The sequence below is a fragment of the Callithrix jacchus genome, chromosome 15, assembly GCF_049354715.1.
Source record: "Callithrix jacchus isolate 240 chromosome 15, calJac240_pri, whole genome shotgun sequence".
Classification (NCBI taxonomy): Eukaryota; Metazoa; Chordata; class Mammalia; order Primates; family Cebidae; genus Callithrix; species Callithrix jacchus.
In genome coordinates this window covers 29,774,569-29,801,885 of record NC_133516.1, presented here as the reverse complement: position 1 = coordinate 29,801,885, position 27,317 = coordinate 29,774,569, and the positions used below count along the sequence as shown (strand labels likewise).

General features: G+C 39.6%; 1 protein-coding gene across 9 annotated transcripts in view; it reads left to right on the top strand.

Annotated features, from left to right (window-relative positions):
- SETD2 (SET domain containing 2, histone lysine methyltransferase) overlaps positions 1 to 27,317 on the top strand; it is a 144,553-nt gene that overhangs the window by 20,537 nt on the left and 96,699 nt on the right. For 4 of the 9 annotated variants that reach the window (XR_013527269.1, XR_008476716.2, XM_035275181.3 and 1 more), the window contains exons 2-4: positions 6,580 to 6,690; positions 17,445 to 17,460; positions 20,434 to 24,791. Coding sequence is in view for 6 of the 9 variants with exons in the window: in XM_035275181.3 (XP_035131072.1) it covers positions 6,580 to 6,690; positions 17,445 to 17,460; positions 20,434 to 24,791 (4,485 nt within the window). In the remaining 3 variants the exon portion in view is untranslated. Of the gene's footprint in view, positions 1 to 6,579; positions 6,691 to 17,422; positions 17,461 to 20,433; positions 24,792 to 27,317 lie in introns of all 9 variants that reach the window. The other 5 variants (XR_013527270.1, XM_035275184.3, XM_078350657.1 and 2 more) reach the window with 3 other exon arrangements.

The window sequence follows — 27,317 nt, the reverse complement described above, 5'->3', positions numbered from 1 at the left end:
GCTGGTACTACAGGCATGCACCACCACACCTGCCAAATTTTTTAATTTTTTGTAGAAATGGATCTCACTATGTTGCCCAGACCAGTCTTGAGCTCCTGGGCTCAATTGGTCCTCCTGTATGAGCCTCCCAAAGTGCTGGGATTATAGGCATGAGCCACCATGCCCAGCCCCAAGTTTCATTTTTCCATTTTGAAAATATAAGCCAATGAGCTGGGTGCAGTGGCTCATGCCTGTAATCCCAGCACTTTGGGAAGCCGAGGTGGGCAGATCACCTGAGGTCAGGAGTTTGAGACCAGCCTGGCCAACATGGTGAAACCCCATCTCTGCTACAAATATAAAAATTAGTCTGGGTGTTGTGGCTTACGCCTATAGTCCCAACATTTTGGGAGGCCAAGGCTGGCGAATCACGAGGTTAGGAGTTTGAGACCAGCCTGGCCAACATGGTGAAACCCAGTCTCTACTGAAAATACAAAAATGTAGCTGGGTGTAGTGGTGGGTGCCTATAATCCCAGCTACTCAGGAGGCTGAGGCACGAGAATCACTTGAACCCGGGAGGTGGAGGTTGCAGTGAGTAAAGATAGCACCACTGCACTCCCGCTCAGGTGACAGAACAAGACTCCATCTCAAAAAAAAAAAAAAAAAAATTGGCATGGTGGTGGGTACCCATAATCCCAGCTACTCAGGAGGCTGAGGCTGGAGAATCACTTGAACCTGGGAGGTGGAGGGCAAAGGTTGCAATGAGCTGAGATTGCACCATTGCACTCCAGCCTGCGTGACGAGAGTGAAACTCTGTCTCAAAAAAAAAGAATAAAAAGAAAATATAAGCCGATATATATATATATATATATATATATATATATATATATATATATATATATAGTATTCCCTGCCCCTAAACCGTCCCCCACCCCCCACCGCCCACCAAAGTAGCATACTGAATTTACTGTTTTGTTTCTTGCTTTTTTCCCTTAACAGTACATTCTAGAGATAATTCCAGAGCAGTATACAGAGATCTTCATCATAACCTTTTATTTTAATTAATTAATTTAGAGATAGGTTCTTGCTCTGTTGCCCAGGCTGGAGTGCAGTGGCACCATGTCATCTCACTGCAGCCTTGGCCTCTGGGGCTCAGTCTTCCCACCTCAGCCTCCCGAGTAGCTGGGACTATGGGCACACACCATCACACCTGGCTAATTTTGCTTATTTTTTTTGTAGAGACAAGATCTCATTATGTTGTTTAGGATGGTCTCAAACTCCCAGACTCAGGCAACCCTACTATCTCAGCCTCCCAAAGTGCTGGGATTACAGATGGGAGCTACCATGTCTAGCCCATTATTATGATCTTTTAGATCAAAGTTCATAATTAGAACTTTTGGAAGCTGGATGTACCATGATTATTCAGTCACTGTTACAACCTTTTGCTAGCACACAGATAGCCTTTTGCAGTTTATTTTAACCTTTTTCTGTATGAAATGATGAATAGTGGTTCATTCAGTGCATTGTAATTCGCAGTCATCCTACATTATCATTTGGCTTTGCCTTGTAAGAACATGTGTTTCAAGTCTTTTTTTTTTTAAAGGTAGTATGGATAGCTTTTACCCTGCTTGTAGTTGTATTAGTTGACTTGAAACCTTTTTCTATACCTCAAACATTAGTTGACTTGAAACCTTTTTCTATCCCTCAGACATTAATTGCAATAAAAAAAAAAATGCTTAAACTCTTCACCAAAACCAGAAAATAAACAATGACTATTTTTATTGCATTTAAGCTTTTGTTCCATAAGAGTACTGAATTTTTTTAACATGTTTTGATTTTTGTCAGGTGGTAACTTATGCTAGAAACTTTCTGAATTGTTTTACTTGCTAAAAAGAAGACATACATGAGGCCAACAAACATATGAAAAAATGCTCATCATCACTGGTCATTAGAGAAATGCAAATCAAAACTACATTGAGATCCATCTCACGCCAGTTAGAATGGCGATCATTAAAAAATCTGGAGACGACAGATGCTGGAGAGGATGTGGAGAAATAGGAACACTTTTATACTGTTGGGAGTGTAAATTAGTTCAACCATTGTGGAAGACAGTGTGGCGATTCCTCAAGGACCTAGAAATAGAAATTCCATTTGACCCAGCAATCCCATTTACTGGGTATTATCCAAAGGATTATAAATCATTCTACTATAAGGACACATGCACACAATTGTTATTGCAGCACTGTTTACAATAGCAAAGACCTGGAACCAACCCAAATGCCCATCGATGATAGACTGGACAGGGAAAATGTGGCACATATAAACCATGGAATATTATGCAGCTATTAAAAACGATGAGTTTGTGTCCTTTGTAGTGACAAGGATGAACCTGGAAACCATCATTCTCAGCAAACTGACACAAGAACAGAAAATCAAACACTGCATGTTCTCACTCATAGGTGGGTGTTGAACAATGAGAACACATGGACACAGGGAGGGGAGCATCACACACTGGGGTCTGTCGGGGGGAAATAGGGGAGGGACAGTGCGGGGTGGGGAGTTGGGGAGAGATAGCATGGGGAGAAATGCCAGATATAGGTGATGGAGAGGAAGGCAGCAAATCACACTGCCATGTGTGTACCTATGCAACAATCTTGCATATTCTTCACATGTACCCCAAAACCTAAAATGCAGTAAAAAAACAACCCATGCATATTTTTTTAATAAAAGAAAACTTACTTGTGAAACATGAAATAATAAAATTGTTTTCAGATGCATATTTAATATTAACATATTAACATAAAAGCAGTTATTTATGATGGAAAGAGATCTGAAATTATGTATAAAAAGAGAAACCATGTCTTAACATTTAATCACATCACAGGTTTTATTTTCATGTTTTTATTTAGAAGGTGGGTTTTTCAGAGCTAATTTGCATGAAAGCCTATAACTTGAAAGAGCTAACTTTTTTTGTGTTCCCATTTAATGTGGTTAAGTGAGTGGGACAGGAAGGGTGACATAAGTACTTAGTCTGATAAAATACAGGATAGGTCCAGTTGAAACATTAACCCAGCCAGGTGCAGTGGCTAATGCTTGTAATCCAAGCACTTTGGGAGGCTGAGGAAGACAAAACACTTGAACCCAGGAGTTTGAGACCATCCTGGGCAACATGCAGAAACCCCATTGCTACTAAAAAATTCAGAAATTAGCTGGGCATGGTGGTGTGTGCCTATAATCTTAGCTACTCAGGAGGCTGAGGTGGGAGGATCGCTTGAAAGGAGTAGGGGGCGAGGGGGTCCTGGAGGTTGCAGTGAATCAAGATGGCACCACTGTACTCTAGCCTGGGCGAGGGCAGTGAGACCCTGTCTCACAAAAATAGTATTTTTTGTGAGTTTATAGTCTACAGTCTGATTATAATAAGCCATCTCCCTTAGAAAGTGCTATCATATATCTTTCTTTGTATTCAATACTTAGGATTTTTATTATTTATTTATTTTTTGAGGTACAGTCTTGCTCTGTCATCCAGGCTGGAGTGCAATGGTGTGATCTGGGCTCACTACAATCTCTGCACCCTGGGTTTAAGCAGTTCTCGTGCCTCAGCCTCCTGAGTAGCTGGGATTACAGGTGACTGCCACCACATCTGGCTAATTTTTGTATTTTTAGTAGAGATGGCATTCACCATGTTGGCTAGGCTGGTCTTGAACTGCTAACCTCAAGTGGTCAACTCACCTCGGCCTCCCAAAGTGCTGAGATTATAGATGTGAGCCACTGCACCCAGCCAGTCAACTCTTTCTGTTGTGATTCACTGGCTTGTACTAAAGATGAATTTCAGCATTTATTCATATTTGTCTTTTGAAGCTTATTTGGTAATGGGAGTTTTCCTCTCTCACTTTTTGCTAATGAGGAAAACAAATGGATAATTTAAAAGATTAACTCAGAAAAATGTATAAAAGTACTAGAATTCAGTTGAATACAATAGTCTTTAACATTGGGCTCTAAAATGTTCAGATTAGGTCACCATATATTCCCATTTATGGGTTTTGGAAAAAGCAGATTAACAGGAGAATATAATTCACTTTATGTGGACATTCTTGTATACCTATTTGGTAACAAATAAAGAAACATTTCAGGTATAAATACAAATTGTTAACATTTGGGATTATAGTGTTACTCTCTTCTCACTTGGAATTCTGTAGTGACATTTGAGATCTGTTTTAACAAAGTCACTTATTGTTAGAAGTGACTTCATTTAAAGAAAATAAGTTTACTCAGTTGTGTAGTAATTCCACATTAAAATAAAGTTTCAGCTATTTTGGGGATATAAGAATAGTTGATAAGTGTGATCTAGTTATTTTTTTCTAGATTTAGTCCATATATATTGATCAGTGGGATTCTCTGTGTGTTTGAAATACTATGCTAGTTAGAGATCTGGACTTAAACAAGTGAGAAGTAGTGCTTATATATCAAATCTACTTAATGCTAGTTCAGGTTAGCATACTTATCCAAAAGTGCTTTACCTGAAGTTTTAATGCCTTTGAAGCAGTGTATCACTTGTAGATTTATTGGTCCCATAAATCACATATATTTTTCTTGTTTTCTTCTTTTTAAAATTTATTATTATTATTTTTTGAGATGTTTTACCATGTTGGTCAGGCTGGTCTCGAGCTTCAGACCTCAAATGATCTGCCCACCTCAGCCTCCCAAAGTACGTAAGCCACCATGCCCGACCATAATCAGATATATTTTTCATCAGTGTTTTAATTCACTTGTTTTCATGTGTCCTAGTTCTTAGATGAGAATGCGGCAAATGTCATAAATTTTATGGCCTATGTATCTTGCTTTTTCTACATGTCAGTTTTGAGATGTTTCCCTCTTTTCCTTTTAGAATTGCTTGAGGTGAAGAAGCTAAAAACTAGTACTGTTGTTAAGGAGTTTATTTGATTCAAAAAGTAATGAGAACATATGATAGGAATGGGAATGTTAGGCCCAGGAGAGATTATATAATAAGGACAAGATGTTACGTTTGTCTCTTGGTCATTTAAACTCTATATCAGGAGACAAGAACAATAAATGCAAGTCAATGCTGTATATGATTGTCAGATTGTAAAGTATATGCTGTAGAAATTAAATTTAGTAGTGATATCTGGAAAGGTAAGAAAAGGATAGGAAAAGGCATAATAGTGCCGAGTACCTAGTAGACATTCACATAATTGTCAAAGGAAGGAAAGGCTTTAGTGGTCTCTGAGTGGTTTAAGGTAGATATGAGGGTGATGTGATATGTGTGTGGTGTGGAGTCTGAGAGGGAGGAAGGTGGTGGAACAAGAGCAATATAAAAAATAATTTGATAGCTTGGGCAAGATAATGGAGCGCTCTATAAACAGTTAAAAATTAGCTGGCTGAGGAGACTTGGTTGGGAGAACCGCTTGAACCCAGGAATTCGAAGCTGCAGTGAGCTATGATTGTGCCACTGTTCTCTTGCCTAGCCTCTGGGTGACAGTGGGTGACAGAACAAGACCTTGTCAAAAAAAGAAAGATTTTGAACAAGACTGATCTAGCTTTGAACTTAGAGGAGACCACCATAGCTATTCAGATTCCCTCTGGGAAGTAGTGTAAAGCAGGCTTAACAAAGTAGGAAAATGATAATCCCAGCACTTTGGGAGGCTGAGTGGGGCGGATCACTTGAGCAGGAATTTGTGACCAGCCTGGCCAACATGGTGAAACACCCCGTCTCTACTAAAAATACAAAAATTAGCTGGGCATGGTGGCATATGCCTGTAATCCCAGCTATTCAAGAGGCTGAGGCAGGAGAATCGCTTGAACCTGTGAGGCAGACGTTGCAGTGAGCCAAGATTGCGCCACTGTACTCCAGCCTGGGCGACAGAGTGAGACTTGGTTTCAAAAAAAAGAATGTGATAATGCTATAATCCCAGAACCTTGGGAGATCGAGGCAGGTGGATCACCTAAGGTCAGGAATTCGAGACCAGTTTGGCCAATATGGCGAAACCCCATCTCTACTTAAAAAAAAAAAAAAATTGAAAACAATTAGCTGGGCGTGGTGGTGAGTGCCTGTAATCTCAGTTACTTGGGAGGCTAAGGCAGGAGAATTGCTTGAACCTGGGAGGCAGAGGTTGCAATGAGCCAAGATCGCACCATTGCACTCCAACCTGGGCGATAGTGAGACTCTGTCTCAAAAAAAAAAAAAGATGTCAAATATTTATTGAGTGCTTCCTATCTTCTAAGTAGTGTTTTTGGCAGTTAAATGCAGCTATAAACAAGATAAAATCAAATCTCTGTCCTAAAGAAGGTTGTATTCTGGTATGAGGAAATGGGTATTACATAAAATATTTATAAATAAAACATAAACAGCCAACCCTTACATTAATAAATGTTAGGAATAAATAAGGTAAGGTACTATAACATAGAATGATGGGAGAATCTTAAAGGAAATAACACTTGAGATGTTATCTTTTTAAAAAAATTAGAGTCAGGGAGTACATGTCCATGTTTGTTACATGGGTATGTTGCATATTGGTAGAGATTGGGCCCATTAACCAAATAGTAGTGACCATTGTACTCATTAGGTAATCTTTTTTTTTTTTTTAGGTTTTTAGATGGAGTCTCACTCTATTGCCCAGGCTGGAATGCAGTGGCACCATCTGGGCTCACTGCAAACTCTGCCTCTGGAGGGAATAATATTCCAAGAAGGAACAGCAGGTGAAAAGACTGTGAGCCAGAAATTAACTTGGAATGTTTGAGGGATAGAGAGAAGGCTAATGGTAAAACCTAGAGAATGAGGAGGAGGGACAATGGAAAGACGTAAGGTCAGGAGGAGAATAAGGAGGTGTGTGGAGTAGGCTGTGACTGGAGGGAGAAAAATAAAGGACAAACGAGGTTTTCATCTGAGCAATTGGGTAGATGGTAGTATTACTGTCATAGGAATGACTTGGGGGAGTATTTGGTATATGGGATAATATCAGTTCAATTTTGACCATGTTATATTTGAGATAAATATAGTAAGTATCCAAGTAGCACCTAAAAAGGAAGACCCTATTAGCTGGATGGATGGGAAGAGCCAACCAATGAGATCAAGGAGGAGTAGCAGGGAGGGCAGCAGGAAAAATTGAAGAATGTGATCTGTGAAAGCCTAGGAAACAAACTGATCACTAGCTTTAGGATGCTTGTCATTACTAACTTATTAAAAGCTGTTTGGCTAATGAGAATGAATAGAGAGGAGGGAGAGACTGATAGAGGAGAGGAAATATTTTAGTATATGTGCTGCCAAAGCAAGCACGAGGAGAGGAAATAAATAGAAAATGGAAGTCCTTGAGGCAAGAGGATAGGACCACTGAGCAAAGTGGTGGGATCATCTGTTGACCATGGTCATGGAGATCATGGTGATAGAGATTTGGGGTAGGGGAATATGTGAAATAGGCATCTGGGAGAGTAAGGGAACTGAGTGGCATAAGTCATAGTAAATGGCAGGGACAGGATTCTGACCTAGGTATCAAAGTTTGATTTTTTTTCTGTATTAAATTGCCACCTTAGGCCAGGCATGGTGGCTCATGCCTATAATCCTACTTGGGAGGCCGAGGTGAGCGGATTGCTTGAGCTCAGGAGTTCTGAGACCAGCCTGGGCAACATGGTGAAACCCTGTCTCTTCAAAAAATACAAAAGTTAGCTGGACGTAGGTGGCGCGTGCCTGTAGTAGTCTCAGCTACTCAGGAGGCTCTGGTGGGAGGACAGCTTGACCCCAGGAGGCAGAGGTTACAGTGAGCCAAGATTGTGCCATTGCATTCCAGCCTGAGTGAGAGCCAGGTCCTGTCTCAAATTTAAAAAGCCACCCTAACAAGCAAAGTAATAAATACTAAAGGTGTGTTTTCATAAAGAATCAGAAAAATTGAGGCCAGATGAGCCCAAAAGTGAAGCTTAAAAGAAAGCACCTTACTAGCTTTTCTACTCATGGCAATTATTGTTTGTTACCTTGTATTATAGTTATTTGGTGTACCTCTGTGCCATGTTACTTCAAGTAAGTATAAAATTCCTGGTGGGCTAGAGACTGTGAACTGACATTTTGCCTTTACAGACTTAGCACTGCTTTTACAAGTTGAATCCTTTAATAATTATTGAACAAATAGCCTGTGATTGATATGAGAACTGATACTTATAGTTAGTGTTGCCTTTCTAAAATGTCATTGAGGCCCCGTGCAGTGGCTAACACTTGGGAAGCCAATGTGGGTTGATCACTAGAGGTCAGGAGTTCGAGACCAGCCTGGCCAACATAGTGAAGTTCTGTCTCTACTAAAAATACAAAAATTAGCCAGGTGTGGTGGCACATGCCTCCCAGCTACTCTGGTTGCTGAGGCAGGAGAATCGCTTGAACTTGGGGAGGCGGAGGTTGTAGTGAGCCAAGATTGTGCCACTGCCCTCCAGTCTGGGCAACAGAGTGAGACTCTGTCTCAAAAAAAATGAAACCAAAAAACAAAAAAACCAAGTCATTGAGCAGTCCATCAGCATGGTTGTGTGCTACTGAGATATGTTCTGATGTAGTTTTCACATTTGCCATAAGCCCAGCTCACTCCTGGCAGTTAGCTAGGACATCCATTCCCTACCAAAACTCTAGCCTACAGCAGGATTGGGTCAGTGTGTTTAGAAGAGGTTTGCAAATGTGTATCACCATAGTCCAAGTAGAGAGCTAAGTAGAAGTGACCTTTTGTGATAAAAATTTTAATTTCAAAGACTTCTGCCTAATGCATATTTCTAGATCATTGAAGATCGGATAAGACATGAGGTATAGTGTAGTATGGGGCAGCAGGAGCAGTGAAATTCCACATGTTTCCTAATGGTGAAGATAATTACTTAGTAATTGAGAAGAGTTCTCTGCCCTGCCAATATCTGTTTCTATCTTGCTTTGGGCAGGGGACAAGAAGTACCTTTCTTCTAGGGAGCTAAGGGTACTGCTGTCCTACCTCTGGGCTAGGATATGTTAAAAGAAATGTTATGAAATACTCTGGTTTGTAATTGGTGGCTTCCTTTCTTTTTATTAGTTTTCCTGTCTTTGAGTTTTCTTTTCACAATATCCCTACCCCTGTGATCTCATACTCCAGAGTCTAGTTTTTATATAGCTTATTTTTATCAGTGCTTACCAGAATATGAATTTAGGAAGATTTGAGGTAATGTTTCTCCAACTGAGGCTCTAGGATTTCCAAGGGTCCACATATTCTCATTTTTGAGACAAGGTCTCACTCTGTCACCCAGACTGAAGTGCAGTGGCGTGATCTTGGCTTACTGCAACCTCTGCTTCCCAGGTTCAAGTGATTCTCGTGCCTTATCCTCCCGAGTAGCTGGGATTACAGGCATGTGCCACCACTCCTGGCTAATTTTTGTATTTTTAGATGGGGTTTCACCATGTTGCCCAGGCTGGTATCAAACTCCTGGCCTCATATGATCTGCCTACCTCGGCCTCCCAAAGTACTGGGATTATAGGCGTGAACCACCGCATCTGGCCCACATATTCTTAAGGGTTGGGGATTCTGTGAGAAGTTTTAAAAGCTTTTCGTATTTGATTATCTTTAAGTTTAAAAAATAATTACAGAATGTTTTGAAAAATACAGTTTTCCATTGGGTGCAGTGGCTCATGCCTATAATCCTAGCACTTTGGGAGTCTAAGGTGGGAGGAGCCCTTGAGCTCAGGAGTTTGAGACTAACCTGGGCCACATAGACTTGCCTCTACAAAAATATATATTAAAAAAAAATTTTTTTTTAAGCACAGAGATTTCCTATTATTTTCCTATGATTTTCTAGATTCCCTAGATAAGAACATTTTACCACATTTGTTTTGTCATTCTCTCTTTGTATATATAACATCCACATCATTACTTTTTTTCTGGAATGCTGGAAATTTGCAGACACGATGCCTCTTAACTCCTATATCCTCAAATGTGTATTTCCTAAAAACAAGGATACAATGATGAAATTCAGGAAATTAACATTGATGCAATATTATTTTCTAATCCATAGACCTTACAAATTATTTTGATGAGTTTTAAGTTTAAAATTCTCTGCAATGACAATTTTCAAATGAGATAAATTTTAATAGACTAATTTTTGTTTTCTGTCAGTATTCTTGAACTGTGATCTATTCTCACGTGTCTGATAGTTTTTTTCTTCAAATGAGGCCTATACTTAAGTGTAAGAAACACTGTATTTGAGTTTTAGTAAGAAATCTTTAGGTAGGAGTGAATTTTTGAAGTCTTTACTTACTAAAATCAAGATGAAGTAAAAAGCTATTTTTGATTTGTAATTAGGAAATTCAATGGAAGGTCTTGAGTGAGTCCTAGCACCTCCTTTTAGCTGTCCACCTTGAGATTATGAATTCTCTCTGTCTTATCTTAGTTAAGTTCTCATCCAGATTCTTAAACATTTTTGATGATAAGGAAACTTAAGTACCCTATACAGTGACACATCTAGTTTTGTTTTTGTTTGAGACAGGGTCTCCCTCTATCTTCCAGACTGGAGTGCAGTGGCATAATCTCTGCTCACTGTAACTTCCACCTCCTGAACTCAAGGGATCCTCCTGCCTCAGCCTCCCAAGTGGCTTACACTACAGGCATGTACCACCACACCTGGCTAGTTTCTGTAGTTTTGTAGTAGACTCTGTCTCAAAAAAAAAAAAAAAAAAAATTAGCCTGGTGCAGTGCCTCACATAGGAGGCCTAGGCAAAAAAAATCACTTGAGTTTGGGAGGTCAAGGTAGCATGAGCCAAGATTGTGCCCCAAGAAAGATAGGATGAGACCCTGTCTCAAGAAAAAAATGTGTATGTTCATATATGCACACAAAATTTTTGAATTAAGAATATGCAAACTAGGCTGGGCACAGTGGCTCACGCCTATAATCCCAGCACTTTGGGAGACTGAGGTGGGCGGATCACGAGGTCAGGAGTTCAAGACCAGCCTGGCCAGCATGGTGAAACCCCGTCTTCTACTGAAAATACAAAAATTAGAGGGGCATGGTGGCTTGTGCCTGTAGTCCCAGCTACTTGGGAGGCTGAGGCAGGAGAATCGCTTGAACTCTGGAGATGGAGATTGCAGTGAGCCAGGATATCACCACTGCACTCTAGCCTGGATGACAGAGTGAGACTCCGTCTCTAAATAAATAAATAAAAGAATATGCAAACTTAAGAGTAGTCGCTCTGGGGAGAGAGACCTATTTTTACTTGTATATCTCTTTGTATTATAAAATTTCCTCCAGCTACATGTAGTATTTTTTTAAATAAAGAAAATTAATTTAAAATGTACTAAAAATGAGCTAAAAACTGTCATTCTGTAACTTTTATTTGTTGGTCACAGTTCCAACTTTCAGAATTGCACAAAATAAGATTATTTCATCTTATCAGCTTTCTGATATTTTGAAGTAAACCACTGTGGTCCTGTAAACCATTTTTAAACCTTCTTTCTTCTAGGGTAGTACTTTCGTTGAGCTTTAACCATTTCTTGTGTGACAATATCCAGAACAGATTTCTTTACTATCCAACTTGTTTATATTTATTTATACATTTGATATGGCCAAATTGCTCTGGAAATCTTCTAATGTTCTAGCTTGAGAGATTGGTTGGTTGTTTTTCTTAAGACATGTCGTTCTTTGGTTCCTTGAGCTTGCCATGACTAAAACTCTCAACTCTTTTTCCATATATACCAGATGACCTAATATATTTATTTTCATGTTGATGTGGATTCTTTAAATATAATTCCATCAGCAAGCTGCAGATTTGCCTACTTTACTATTTTTTGACAGATAACTGGCTACCATATTCCTTTTTTTGATAGTTTTTCAAAAGAAGAAAATAGACTATTTTTAACATGATCTCTTGCTGTAGAGTTAAATGCTTGTTTTCACATGCTTCCTTATTTTTTTTGGTAGGGAGTACAGGATGTTTAATCTTCTTCTTGTTTCCATACCCTTGTTTCATCAACCTTTCTCAAAAACTCTATTCTTTGCTCTTGATATTATTTACCAAAACAAGTGTTCTTATGTGAAAAACATTTGTAGCTAATTCTTGCATTTAATTGTGTTCTCACAATTGTATTGATTTCTTCAAAAAGGTCCTGCCCTCTTTTTGCTGCAGCAGTTTACTCTCCTGGCTATACCTAGGTCTCCTACCTAGGAAGACTCTCTTCCTGGAAGTGTACCTCAACTCTAAAAAATATTCTGATCATAATTTCCAGTTCTTCCACTTTATTGACCCTTCTACTTCTCTTCCTGGTTTCCACCAAATCCACTCTTTGAAGCCCCCAGTATGTTGTCCCTACCCTGTTTAGTTTATCAGCTTACTCAGATTTCACTCTCTGTCTGTTACCTAGGGATGTTTAGGTCAGTTATTTCAATATTTTGGGTAAATCAGTTCTCTCAGCTCCTTGCCTTCTACCTCTCTTATCCTGCCCATCCATCTTGCTGGATTAATTCACTAGTTATTGCCTCTGATGGCTTGATCCTGTCAGCAGAAGTAGAATAAGTGTGCTAATGAGCTCAATTGTGAATTGGTAGTGTCCAACTTTGGGTGGCAACATTGAGGATTACAGTCTACTTCCGTTTTTGTTGTCTACACTTGAATTTTCTTTGTCTTTTACCCCGTCTCTTCCCTCAGCTTTCAACTAATCATTTCAAAAAAGTAGAGACCAAGAGTATGCTTGCTTTATTTTGAAACTAAACTATATCTTCACTTATCTATAGCTCCTTCTCTGTCCTTTTTGTTTTGTTTTGTTTTGTTTTGTTTTGAGGTGGAGTCTCACTCTGTCGCTCAGGCTGTACTGCAATGACATGATCTTACTGCAACCTCTGCCTCCTGGGTTCAAGCAGTTTTTCTGCCTCAACCTCCCGAGTAGCTGGGATTACAGGAACCCACCACCACTATGCCCAGCTAATTTTTGTATTTCTGTGGAGATGGGGTTTCATCATGTTGGCCAGGCTGGTCTTGAACTCCTAACCTCAGGCGATCCACCCATCTCGACCTCCCAAAATGCTGGGATTACTGGTGTGAGCCACTGCCCTCAGCCTATATCTTCTCTTGAGATCACTTCTTCAGTCTATTTTAGTGATTCCATACTTTTTCTGTGATCTAAATAACCTGTCTGCTTACCAGCTCTGTGATGAGGGAGGGAACCAAGATACAGAATGGCTTGTATATTTTTAAAAAGAAAAACACGCCTATAATCCCAGCACTTTAGGAGGCTGAGGCGGTCAGATCACGAGGTCAGGAGTTCAAGACCAGCCTGACCAACATGGTAAAATTTTGTCTCTACTAAAAACACAAAACTTAGCTGGGCATGGTAGACGTGCCTGTAATTTCAGCTATTCGGGAGGCTGAGGCAGGAGAATTACTTGAACCAGGACCCAGGAGGTGGAGGTTGCAGTGAGTACGCCACTGCACTCCAGCCTGGGCTATGGAGGAAGACTCCATCTCAAATCAAAAAGAAAAAAAACCAATGATCTCTATTTAAAAACCACACCCGAGGGCTAGGTTCTGAGAGCTTCCTGATACAGCTGAACATGTGGAGTTGACTGGCGGGTGGTGCCCAGAGAGGGCATGGAAACTCCGTGCCCCTCCCCACAGCATTGCCCTGTGCATCTTCTCCATCTGGATCCTTTGCAATATCTTTAATAAACTGCATGCTTATTTTAGTAAATATCCCAGGTACTTTCTTAAAGGTGACTACACCAATTTGAAATATGAACAATGATTAACTCCTTCATCTTCAACATCAGGAGAACAGAGAATTATCCAAGCTGGAATGCAATGGCATGATCTTGGCTCACTGCAACTTCCGCCTCTGGGTTCAAGTGATTCTTCTGCCTCAGCCTCCTGAGTAGCTGGGATTACAGGCCACGCCTAGCTAATTTTTTTGTGTTTTTAGTAGAGACTGGGTAATTTTTCTAATTTCTTTTCTTTTTTTTTTGAGACGGAGTCTTGCTCTGTGGCCCAGGTGGATTGCAGTGGCGCTGTCTTGGCTCACTGCAACTTCCGCCTTCGGGTTCAAGTGATTCTTGTGCCTCAGCCACCTCAGTAGCTGGGATTACAGGCTTGAGCCACTGTGCCCGGCCAAATTTTTCTATTTTTGTAGAGATGGGGTTTTACCATGTTGGCCAGGCTGGTCTTGAACTCCTGACCTCAGGTGATCCATCTGCCTCAGCCTTCCGAAGTGCTGGGATTACAGGCGTGAGCCACCCCTTCTGGCCCATTTCCAGTGTTTTTGTAATTATAAATACTGCCACAATGAACATACCTATGCATATGTAAATCCTAAGAAGTGAAACTGCTGGGTTCAAGAGTATGCACAATTAAACTTTATATAGATACTACCAAAAAAATAAATAAATAAAAATAAAAACCACACCCACATGCATGCACAAATGAGTGCAGAAAGCTCTGTAGATCAAGGTGTTAACAGTAGTTGTCTCTGGAAAGTTGGGTTGTAGACTTTTCCTTTTGCTTGTTTGTAATTTGATTTTTATCCATTAACATTAAATGCTTTTAATGATGAGAAAATTTCCCTCCAAATTTCTGATCCTTCCTCCCTCCCTCCCCCTCTTCTGTCTTGTCATTTTTGTCAAACAAATACATGATTTCTAAAATGGATCTTCTTTATGCCTTCTTCCCTCCCAACTCCACAAATTTACAATAAAACCTAAGCCTATTTTCATCACATTTTGTCAGGATTATTCTTTTCATCTGCCTGTCCACAATAGAACTGCTGAGGCTTAAGAAAGTGTTCTGGTCGCTTGTATTTCTAGCATTTTGTATGTGTGTGTACTATGCAGATAAGCCTGTGCTTGGACGTCTGGTACCTTCTATCTTCTTGAAAAAATTTCAAATGGTACTATTCAACTCAAATCTAATATACCATAGATTCTAATATGCCATTGATTGTAAAAAATGATTACTTTATGAAGCTTGAGAAGGGAAAAGAAATTTTCAGTTAAAACTGATACCATTGATAGCATGATGCATCCTGTGGCAAAATGAACATCATAGAATTGATGAAGTACAGTAGTGCTAACATCACATCTGTGAGGATTTTAGTGGGTTTGGAGTAGAAAAAAAATGGTTAATTTTGGCACTGCTTTAGAACTCATTAATGTATTACCAGCTTACCCCACCCCTCTTCCTCAGCATTGCTTGGTTGTGTATTGCTACCACAGACACTGGTGAATGGAAAGAATTATGATGAAGTCAGGCCTACATTTGGGGAAAAAGGTTTTGTATGTTTCTTTTCAGGAGCATTGGAAACAGATTGTTGTATTTCAGTCTTGCCTCTTAGACCAATGAGTGACTAGCTGAAAATACAAATCTCACTGTCATGTCCTTTTGTAGCTTCCTTTTTTCCAAGTAGACAGTCCCTAAGTATGCCTTGGTGTGCTAGTGGCTTGATTTTTCTTAGTCAGTGTGGTCACCTTTGTTAGAACATAATCCAGAGAGCTGCAGACTTGTGGCTTTTGATTTTTCTTAGTCAGTGTGGTCACTTTTGTTAGAACATAATCCAGAGAGCTGCACACTGTATTATGGAGCAGATACACTGTAATGTGGAATAGTCTTGCATTCAGTCTTTGGGACTGTCGAACAGATACCAAAAAAGATTGAGAAGCATTGATCCATAAGATGAAATATGATTCTTCTCATGAGAAACCTGACCACTGCCTCCCACTCCACCTTATTGTTGACTTCTTTCTGCCTTATACCTTATTTCAGGTAATATTGAATTGTTTGTAGATTCTTCACACATATTATTCCATGTATATGTATATGTGTGTGAGAGAGAGGCACGTGCGCGCACACACACACACATGCAGATTTTTCACTCAGCTGATCAGACTAGAGTACAGTGGCATGCTCTTGGCTCACTGCAGCTTCTGTCTCCCAGGCTCAAGCAATCCTCCCAGGCTCAAGCAATTCTCCCAACTTAGCCTTCCCTTTAAAAATTATTTTTATTTTTTTTGAGACAGAGTTTCACTCTTGTTGCCCACGCTGGAGTACAATGGCATGATCTTGGCTCACTGCAATCTCCACCTCCTGGGTTCAAGCAATTCTCCTACCTCAGCCTCCTGAGTAGCTAGGATTACAGGCATGCACCACCATGTTTTGGCTAATTTTGTATTTTTAGTGAAAACGGGGTTTCACTGTGTTGGCCAGGCTGGTCTCAAACTCCCTCCTGACCTCAAGTGATCCACCCGTCTTGGCCTCCCAAAGTAATAGGATTATAAGCATGAACCACTGCACCTGACCTTAAAATTATTTTTAAGAGAAACAAAGTCTTGCTGTGTTATCCAGGCTGGTCTCGAACTCCTGAGCGCATGAGATCTTCCTACCTCAGCCTCTTAAAAGTGCTGGGATTATAAGCGTGGGCCACTCACTTTGCCTTATTCTATGTGTTAATCTCTGACTCTGCCTGGGATCTTCTGACAAATTTATTCTTCAAAAATGAATCCTTTCTTCAGGAATTTTTAAAATTTTTTATTTATTTTTTTGAGACAGAATCTTGCTCAGTTGCCTAGGCTGGAATGCAGTGGTGTGATCTCAGCTCACTGCAACCTCCGCCTCCTGGGTTCAAGCAATTCTCTGCCTCAGCCTCCCAAGTAGCTGGGATGCCACTATGCCTGGCTAATTTTTATGTTTTTAGTAGAGACAAGGTTTCACCATCTTGGCCAGGCTGGTCTTGAACTCCTGACCTTGTGTCCACCCCCCCTTGGCCTACCGGATTACAGGCACCTGCTACCATGCCTGGCGTTTTTTTTTTTTTTGAGACAGCCATCACCATAGCTGAAGTGCAGTGGTGTGATCATGGTGAACTTTGCAGCTTCAACCTCCTGGGCTCAGGTGATCCTCCCACCTCAACCTCCTAGGTAGCTGGGATTACAAGTGCATGTCACCATGCCTTTTTGTATTTTTTATAGAGACAGGGTTTCACCATGTTGCTCAGTCTGGTCTCAAACTCCTGGGCTCAAGCCGTCAGCTGGCTTCAGCCTCCCAAAGTACTGGGATTACAGGTGTGAGCCACCACACCTGGCCAGGAAAGAGTCTTTGGATTCCTGTTTTCCCATTAAACTGAGTTGCTTATTGTCATTTTTGCTGCCTCACTATACATATTTCTATTCTTATATTGATTCCATTATGTTGGAATTACTTTTGTTACAAATTTCTTTTTTGTAACTTGCAGGAAGCTGAGCTTTTTGAGGGCAGGGATGCCGCTTTATTCACATTTGGTCTCCAGCACTTAGCATAGTGCATGGCACTTTGTTCAATTAATATTTGTTAAACTAAATGTAACTGAGTCTGAAGGAATGGACAATCCATATAGAATATACCTGTAGGTAGTAAGTATCCTAAGTTTTAATTAAAAATAACTATTATCTTAATCATTTTTAAGTATTTATGATTTCTTTTTATTCTTTTGCATGTTTTCTTGGCTGAATGGAAATAGAGAAGAAGAAAACGAGGTAAGTATAATTTAACTAGTCATTCAATGATTATGAGATTATCTCTAAACACATTTTAGAGATTGGGTAAAAGCTGAAAACATTGAAAATTTAGCTATTTGAATGTGAAAAAATGAAGTAATAGTTTTAAATTTTGTTTTTAGAGCCATCGTAACTTATTTCAGTGAGGGATGTTGTGTATCTCAAAAAAAATGGTTTTTAAATTTTAATGCTTCAAGAGATTTAGGAAAAGTAGAGAAAGCTGGAATTTCCAAAAATATCTTTTACTTGTTTTTTTTATGTATCGAGCTTCCATTTAAAATTCAATTTGAAAAGTGGATTCTGTTTCTTAAAAGTATTTGGTTCATGCCTGTAATCCCAGCACTTTGGGAAGCCTAGGCAGGTAGATCACTTTGAGGCCAGCCTGGCCAACATGGTGAAACCCCATCTCTACTAAAAATACAAAAATTAGCTGGACATGGTGGCTTAGTTCCAGGTACACAGGAGACTGAGGCAGGAGAAGTGCTTGAACCCGGGAGGAGGAGGTTGCAGTGAGCCAAGATGGTGCCATTGCACTTCAGCCTGGGTGACAGAGCAAGACTTTGTCTCAATAAAGTATTTGGAATTCACTGTTCTATGATAATACATGTGAAAGTATTTACTTTCTAACTTGCTACTATGTAATTTTGAAAACTGATTTCAGATTTTACCATGTTGAAAGAGAAGTTATTCTCTTAAATAGCCAAAGCATATTAAAGAATATCAATTTAAAGAATTTTGCATATGGGAAGCATACCACTATGTTTAATTTACAATTGAGTTTGTTGCCATAGATTTTTCTGATGCTCTTTCTACAACGTATATACCTTTAACTTCCAAACCTAACCATTTCCTTTGGTGATTTGGCCAACATGGAAGAAGTTGTCTTCTTAGGTTTTATACCTTGTAATTATTGCTCATACAGCAGAATTATTACCTGAGGGTGGGGGGTCCAGGCAGAGATAGTGATGTGTGCCAAGGCAGAGTACTCTCCAGGAAGGCAGAAGGCCTGGTCCTTGTTTGGTTGCCTCATCTGTGAAACAAGTAAGGTGGAAAGTTCCTCTATATCAGTGGTTTCCCAAACCTGGGACATTGATTAGAATTGCCTGTAATGCTTGTTTCAAAACAAATAAAAAATCACCCAAACCCCAAAACAACCCCTAAAAAACAAATGCATGCCTCATCTAAGAGCTCAGTAGTTCCAATTGTTGTTTCCTAGAGTATGGATCACAGATGAATTTTTCTTTTTAATTAAAAAAAAAGAAGGCCGGGCGCGGTGGCTCAAGCCTGTAATCCCAGCACTTTGGGAGGCTGAGGCGGGTGGATCACAAGGTCAAGAGATCGAGACCATCCTGGTCAACATGGTGAAACTTCATCTCTACTAAAAATATAAAAAATTAGCTGGGCATGGTGGTATGTGCCTGTAATCCCAGCTACTTGGGGGGCTGAGGCAGGAGAATTGTCTGAACCCAGGAGGCGGAGGTTGTGGTGAGCCAAGATCACGCCATTGCACTCCAGTCTGGGTAACAAGAGCGAAACTCCGCTCAAAAAAATTTTTTGAGACAGAGTCTTGCTATGTTGCTCAGGCTGGAGTGCTGTGGTACCACCATGGTTCACTGCAACCTCTGCCTGCCGGGTTTCAGTGATTCTCCCACCTCAGCCTCCCAAGTAGCTGGGGTGACAGGCACACGCCGCCACCCTGTTAATTTTTGCGTTTTTAGTAGAGATGGGCTTCCACCATGTTGGCCAAGCTGGTCTCGAACTCCTGACCTCAAGTGATCCTCCCGCCTTGGCCTCCCAAAGTGCTGGGATTACAGGTGTGAGCCACCATGTCCGACCCAGATGAGCTTTTTTTTTTTTTTTTTTTTGAGACAGAGTCTCGCTCTGTTGCCCAGGCTGGAGTGCAGTGGCCTGATCTTGGCTCACTGCAACCTCTGCCTTCCTGGTTCAAGCGATTCTCCTGCCTTAACCTCCCGATTAGCTGGGACTACAGGCGCACACCACTGCACCTGGCTAATTTTTGTGTTTTTAGTAGAGATGGGGTTTCACCATGTTGGCCAGGCTGGCCAGGAACTCTTGACCTCGTGATGCGCCCACCTCGGCCTCCCAAAGTTCTGGGACTACAGGCGTGAGCCACTGCGCCCGGCCCCCAGATGAATATTTTTACTGTCCATTCAATGTGATGCCAGGATACCACTGGTCTTGATGACCTCTGATTTTTCATCTCTGATAGAACACAAGAACAAACGATATTGAGCATTGAGATGTTAGACGTTGCCCTTTTATACACATGTCTTTTAAATATATGTCAGGTTTAAAACTTTTTCTTTTAAATACTACCTGGAAAATAGTTCTGAAACTGAAAAAAATTCTTCATGTAAGAGAAAGTAAGAATGGGAAAGATAGGTAATTGTTGAAGCCTGGAGTAGATACTTAGGGATTTATTATACCATTTTCTTTCTTTATTTCTTTTTTTTGAGGTGGGGGGATGTAGTTTTGCTCTTGTTGCCCAGGCTAGAGTACAATGGCGTGATCTCAGCTCACTGCAACCTCTGCCTCCCAGGTTCAAGTGATTCTCCTGCCTCAGCCTCCCCAGTAGCTGGTATTATAGGCATGCACTACCACTCCCAGTTAATTTTGTATTTTTAATGGAGGTAGGGTTTCTTCATGTTGGTGAGGCTAGTCTTGAACTCCCGACCTCAGGTGATCCACCTGCCTTGGCCTCCCCAAGTGTTGGGATTAGAAGCGTGAGCCACAGTGCCCAGCTATTACACCATTTTGTATACTTTTGACTGTGTTTGAAAATTTGCATAATAAAGATAGATATAGCTAAGTGAAATTCATACTGTTTGTTATTAAAAAAGGCTTTTCATTTCTCCAGTAAACATTTTAAACTGTGCAATCTGTTTGATGGTATTTATTGTAGTAGTAATTGTTTATTTTTTTCATTTGTAGGCAAAGATTGAAAATGTGCAGAAAACAGGTTTCATCAAGGGACCAATCTTTAAAGGTGTTGCTTCGAGTCGATTTTTGCCCAAAGGCACCAAGACAAAAGTTAATTTGGAAGAACAAGGTCGACAGAAGGTGTCATTCAGCTTCAGCCTTACAAAGAAAACTTTGCCGAATAGGTTTCTCACCGCACTTGGCAATGAAAAGCAAAGTGATACTCCAAACCCTCCAGCTGTACCTCTTCAGGTAGACTCAACCCCTAAAATGAAAATGGAAATCGGTGATACCTTATCTACTGCAGAAGAATCTTCTCCACCAAAGTCAAGGGTGGAATTGGGCAAAATTCATTTTAAGAAACACCTGCTTCATGTAACATCCAGGCCACTGCTGGCTACTACCACAGCAGTAGCATCTCCACCTACTCATGCAGTGCCATTACCAGCAGTGATAGCAGAATCAACAACTGTAGACTCACCGCCCTCATCCCCACCTCCACCGCCTCCACCCCCGCAAGCCACAACATCCTCATCACCAGCACCAGTAACAGAGCCAGTGGCCTTGCCACATACACCAGTAACAGTTCTGATGGCAGCACCAGTACCCTTACCAGTAGATGTAGCAGTTAGAGCTCTGAAAGAACCACCAATTATAATTGTACCAGAATCTTTAGAAGCAGATACTAAGCAGGACACTGTATCTAATAGTTCAGAAGAACACATAACACACAATTTGAATGAGCAAGCAGATATTTCCTCAAAAAAAGAAGATTCCCATATTGGGAAGGATGAAGAAATTCCTGATAGTTCTAAGATTAGTCTGTGCTGTAAAAAAACAGGTTCTAAGAAGAAATACTCACAATCTGAAGGCACCTTTCTTGGTTCAGAATCTGATGAAGATTCTGTACGGACTTCTTCAAGTCAAAGATCACATGATTTAAAATTTTCAGCAAACATTGAAAAGGAAAGAGATTTTAAAAAGAGCTCAGCACCTTTAAAAAGTGAGGATCTAGGGAAGTCTTCACGATCTAAAACAGAGAGAGATGATAAATATTTTAGCTATTCAAAACTTGAAAGAGATACTCGGTATGTATCTTCCCGATGTAGGTCAGAAAGAGAGCGACGGCGGAGCAGATCTCGTTCTAGGTCTGACAGAGGCTCTAGAACTAATTTATCCTATTCCCGGTCAGAACGATCTCATTATTATGACTCTGATCGTCGCTACCATAGGAGCTCCCCTTATCGAGAGAGGACACGTTATTCTCGACCTTACACAGATAACAGAGCACGAGAGAGTTCTGACTCAGAAGAAGACTATAAGAAGACATACTCAAGGCGTACCTCATCTCATTCCTCTTCTTACAGAGACCTAAGGACATCATCTTATTCTAAATCTGATCGGGACTGTAAAACTGAGACTTCTTACTTAGAGATGGAAAGAAGAGGCAAGTATTCTTCAAAACTAGAAAGAGAATCTAAAAGGACTTCAGAAAATGAAGCAATGAAAAGATGTTGTTCTTCCCCTAATGAACTGGGATTCCGACGAGGGTTATCGTATTCTAAGCACGACAGTAGTGCTTCCCGTTATAAATCTACCCTTTCAAAACCAATATCCAAGTCTGATAAATTTAAAAATTCTTTCTGTTGTACAGAATTAAATGAAGAAATCAAACAGTCTCATTCTTTTAGTTTACAAACACCTTGTTCAAAAGGTAATGAATTAAGAATGATTAATAAAAATCCTGAAAGAGAAAAGCCTGGGACTCCATCTCCATCAAATCAATTAAATGATTCACCTGCTTTTAAAAAGCTAGATGAATTGCCTATTTTTAAGTCTGAATTTATAGCACATGATAGCCATGATAGTATTAAGGAATTAGACTCTTTATCTAAAGTGAAGAATGATCAATTAAGAAGTTTTTGTCCCATAGAATTAAATATAAATGGATCTCCTGGGACAGAATCTGATTTGGCAACATTTTGCACTTCTAAAGCTGATGCTGTTTTAATGACTTCTGATGATAGTGTGACTGGATCAGAGGTATCACCTTTGGTCAAAGCATGTGTGCTTTCATCAAATGGATTTCAGAATATTAGTAGATGCAAAGAGAATGACTTGGATGATACATGCATGCTACATAATAAGTCAGAAAGCCCATTTAGAGAAACAGAACCTCTGGTGTCACCACACCAAAATAAACTCATGTCTTTGCCAGTTATGACTATAGATTATTCCAAAACAGTAGTTAAAGAACCAGTTGATATGAGGGTTTCTTGCTGCAAAACCAAAGATTCAGACATATACTGTACTTCAAACGACAGCAACCCTTCTTTGTGTAACTCCGAAGCTGAAAATATTGAGCCTTCAGTTATGAAGATTTCTTCAAATAGCTTTATGAATGTGCATTTGGAATCAAAAACGGTTATAAGTGATCATAGAAATTTGACAGATCACTCAAAATTTGCATGTGAAGAATATAAGCAGAGCATTGGTAGCACTAGTTCAGCTTCTGTTAATCATTTTGATGATTTATATCAGCCTATTGGGAGTTCAGGTATTGCTTCATCTTTTCATAGTCTTCCACCAGGAATAAAGGTGGACAGTCTAACTCTCTTGAAATGTGGAGAGAACATATCTCCAGGTCTGGATGTAGTACTAAAGAGTAAAAAAAGTTCGGAGTTTTTAAAGCGTGCAGGGAAAGAAACAATAGTAGAAGTAGGTAGTGACCTTCCTGATTCAGGAAAGGGATTTGCCTCCAGGGAGAAAAGGCATAATAATGGGCTATCTGGGAAATGTTTGCAAGAGGCTCAAGAAGAAGGGAATTCCATATTGCCTGTTAGAAGAGGAAGACCAGAAATCTCTTTAGATGAAGGAGGAGAAAGAGGACGTATGCATACTTCTGATGATTCAGAAGTTGTATTTTCTTGTGATTTGAATTTAACCATGGAAGACAGTGATGGTGTAACTTATGCATTAAAATGTGACAGTAGTGGTCATGCCCCAGAAATTGTGTCTACTGTCCATGAAGATTATTCTGGCTCTTCTGAAAGTTCAAGTGATGAAAGTGATTCAGAAGATACAGATTCTGATGACAGCAGTATTCCAAGAAACCGTCTCCAGTCTGTTGTGGTTGTGCCAAGGAATTCTACTTTGCCCATGGAAGAAACAAGTCCTTGTTCTTCTCGGAGCAGTCACAGTTATAGACACTATTCTGACCATTGGGAAGATGAGAGATTGGAGTCAAGGAGACATTCCTATGAGGAAAAGTTTGAAAGTATAGCAAGTAAAGCTTGTCTTCAAACTGATAAGTTTTTCCTTCATAAAGGAACAGAGAAGAATTCTGAAATTTCTTTTACACAGTCCAGTAGAAGACAAGTAGATAACCACCTGCCTGAACTTTCTCATCCTCAGAGTGATGGGGTTGATAGTACAAGTCATACAGATGTGAAATCTGACCATCTGGGTCACCCAAATTCAGAGGAAACCGTGAAAGCCAAAATACCTTGTAGGCAGCAAGAACTGCCAATTTATTCTTCTGATTTTGAAGATGTCCCAAGTAAGTCTTGGCAGCAGACCGCTTTCCCAAACAGGCCAGATAGTAGACTGGGAAAAACAGAATTGAGTTTTTCTTCCTCTTGTGAGATACCGCATGTGGACAGCTTGCACTCATCAGAAGAGCTCAGAAACTTAGGGTGGGACTTCTCTCAAGAAAAGCCTACTACCACGTATCAGCAACCTGACAGTAGCTATGGAGCTTGTGGTGGACACAAGTATCAGCAAAGCGCAGAACAGTATGGTGGAACACGTGATTACTGGCAAGGCAATGGTTACTGGGATCCAAGATCAGGTAGACCTGGAACTGGGGTTGTGTATGATCGAACTCAAGGACAAGTACCAGATTCCCTAACAGATGATCGGGAAGAAGAGGAGAATTGGGATCAACAGGATGGATCCCACTTTTCAGACCAGTCCAACAAATTTCTTGTATCCCTTCAGAAAGACAAGGGGTCAGTGCAAGCACCTGAAATAAGCAGCAATTCCATTAAGGACATTGTAGCTGTGAATGAAAAGAAAGATTTTTCAAAAAACTTGGAAAAAAATGATATCAAAGATAGAGGGCCTCTTAAGAAAAGGAGGCAGGAAATAGAGAGTGATTCTGAAAGTGATGGTGAACTTCAGGACAGAAAGAAAGTTAGAGTGGAGGTAGAGCAGGAAGAGACATCATTGCCCCCAGGCTCAGCACTGGTTGGGCCCTCCTGTGTCATGGATGACTTCAGGGACCCACAGCGATGGAAGGAATGTGCCAAGCAGGGGAAAATGCCTTGTTACTTTGATCTTATTGAAGAAAATGTTTATTTAACAGAAAGGTAAGTTTAATTTACTTGTTTGACAAATTTTATTATTTTTTTCATTTTTAAAAACAATTCCTGTTTGGATTAGATTGTTTGACAAATTTTAACTCCTTTTTTTGTTGTTAAAAAAGAAAAAGTTAGTTTTTAAACATTTCAGACTGTATGAAATTAACCACATGAAAGAGTTGTGAGATAAATTTAAAAGCCTAAAAAAGCATTTTTACCTATTTAGATTTGATAGTATAGATTCCTTTCCCAATTTTCTCCCCCAGGAAAGATGTCTAATTTTTTTCTCTTATTACTTATTTGGTCTTCAAGGTATAATTTAGGCTAGTCCAGTTTTTCTGTAATTCCTTTTACATGTGACAGTGTGTCAAAAATAAAAAAGAAAGAAAGAAAAGAAAGACTAAAACCCCAGCATAATAGTCTGTTCTTAGAGAAGAAAAATGTGATTACATTGGATTTTGTTTTCTCACTTTCTAAAATGTGCAGAATGAAGTATCTTTGGGTACTGTATTAATTGGTTTTCATGCTGCTGATAAAGACATATTCGAGACTGGGAAGAAAAGGCGGTTTAATTGGACTTACAATTCCACATGGTTGGGGAGGACTCAGAATCATGACAGGAGGCAAAAGACACTTCTTACATGGTGGTGACAAGAGAAAATGAGGAAGAAGCAAAAGTGAAAACCCCTGATAAACCCATCAGATCTTGGTAGAGATATTCACCATCAGGAGAATAGTGCAGGAAGGACGGCTCCGATGATTCAGTTACCTCCCCCTGGGTCCCTCCCACAACACATGAGAATTCTGGGAGATAAAATTCAAGTTGAAAATTTGGGTGGGGAAACAGTCAAACCATATTGGGTACTTATAAAGTTAAAACTAGACTAGAGCATAATATTCTTCTGCATTTTTTTTGCCTATTGTTAATAGATTAAATCTGGTAATAGTGTAATAAATATTTTAGAAATGATAAAATGGTTTATCAAAAAATCCCTAACATGAAATAGAATATAATGAGAATAGGAGTGATGAAGACATAGAGCAGGACTTCTCAGTCTATTTTAACTTTAACCCCTCCTTAATAATTGTCTCATTTTCCTGATATAAATATCTGTTGATTATGTTTAAAAAAAACAAAACAAAAACTATCCAACCTATTTACTCTCCCATTTTGGAAGTTTTCCTGCTAGTTGAAAATTAGTATAGCCATTGCACCTTTAAGCATCAAAATGTTATTAAATCAAATTTTCACTGTATATAAGGTAAAAGACTTCATGTAAAGGTAACTTCCACCAGAAACTTTTTCCTATTATAAAATAACCTTTTTATATTACAGAGAGCCTTTTACAGTTATATTTGTTTACATCTAGTTGTAAATTAGGTTTACATTGAAAATATTCGTATTTTAAGTGGTACCCTTTGGGAAATGTGTGAGTAGGCTAATGGAACTTATAGGGTCTTTGTAAAAGAATATAAATATACCGAATCAGTTCGATTCTCTGGCTTTTCTTTAGCAATGAGAATCAGATATATATAAAACTGTGTGCACATAGATTTTGTTGGTAGAGGCGTAAGAGGAAGGCATAAGAGGACTTCCACCACTTTGCAGTGGGAAGGATTTATATATATTCAACTTTTTTTTTTTTTTTTTGAGACAGAGTCTTACTTTGTCACCCAGTGCAGAGTGCAGTGGTGTGATCTCTGCTCACTGCACCCTCTGCTGGCCGCCACCACACCCAGCTAATTTATGTATTTTTAGTAGAGATGGGTTTTGCCATGTTGGTCAGGCTGGTCTCAAACACCTGACTCAAACGAGGTCTCAAACCTGACTCAAATGCTGGTGTCAAACGAGGTGGTCCAACCACCTGGGCCTCCAAAATGCTGGGATTACAGGTGTCAACCACCATGCCCAGCCTATATATTCAACATTTTTGAAATGCCTGTTATATGCTAGGCATTTAGGAGCCACTAAGAGGACAAACTTCTAAAGAATAGTTTGAGTATAATGAAAAGATTTTTCTTAGGTTTAATGGAAAAGGGCTTACCTGCCAAAATCTATGTCCATTAGTCCTGTTCCAGCCTTCTAGAGCAATATAAAATAAAGCTGCTGCTGATTCTTCAAAATTGCAGCTAAGTACTTCTAAATAGATATTTTATTTATCTTTAGTCATCTTCAGGCCAAGCATATGCATATACTTATTAATGAATTTGTGTCTTTAATCAAGAGGAATCATTCTTTTCACCTAAACTTAGTTAAAACTATCATAACACTTTTTAGGCACTTTACAAAATTGGCACTAGAATAGAACATATGTTGAAGATTAAAGCAGATTAGAGGTAGGAGATTAGATAGCCACTTAGGGCAGATATACTGTTTCCTGTTTAATAATCAAAAGAGTAAGTTATAGTTTATAGTTCCCTAATCTTAAACAACTTTTAACAGATATTTTTCGACTATCTTTAGGGTTTTTTGTTTGTTTTTAGACAGAGTAAAAAACTAGTTCAGCAAAAAGGCCAATAAATAATCACATTTTC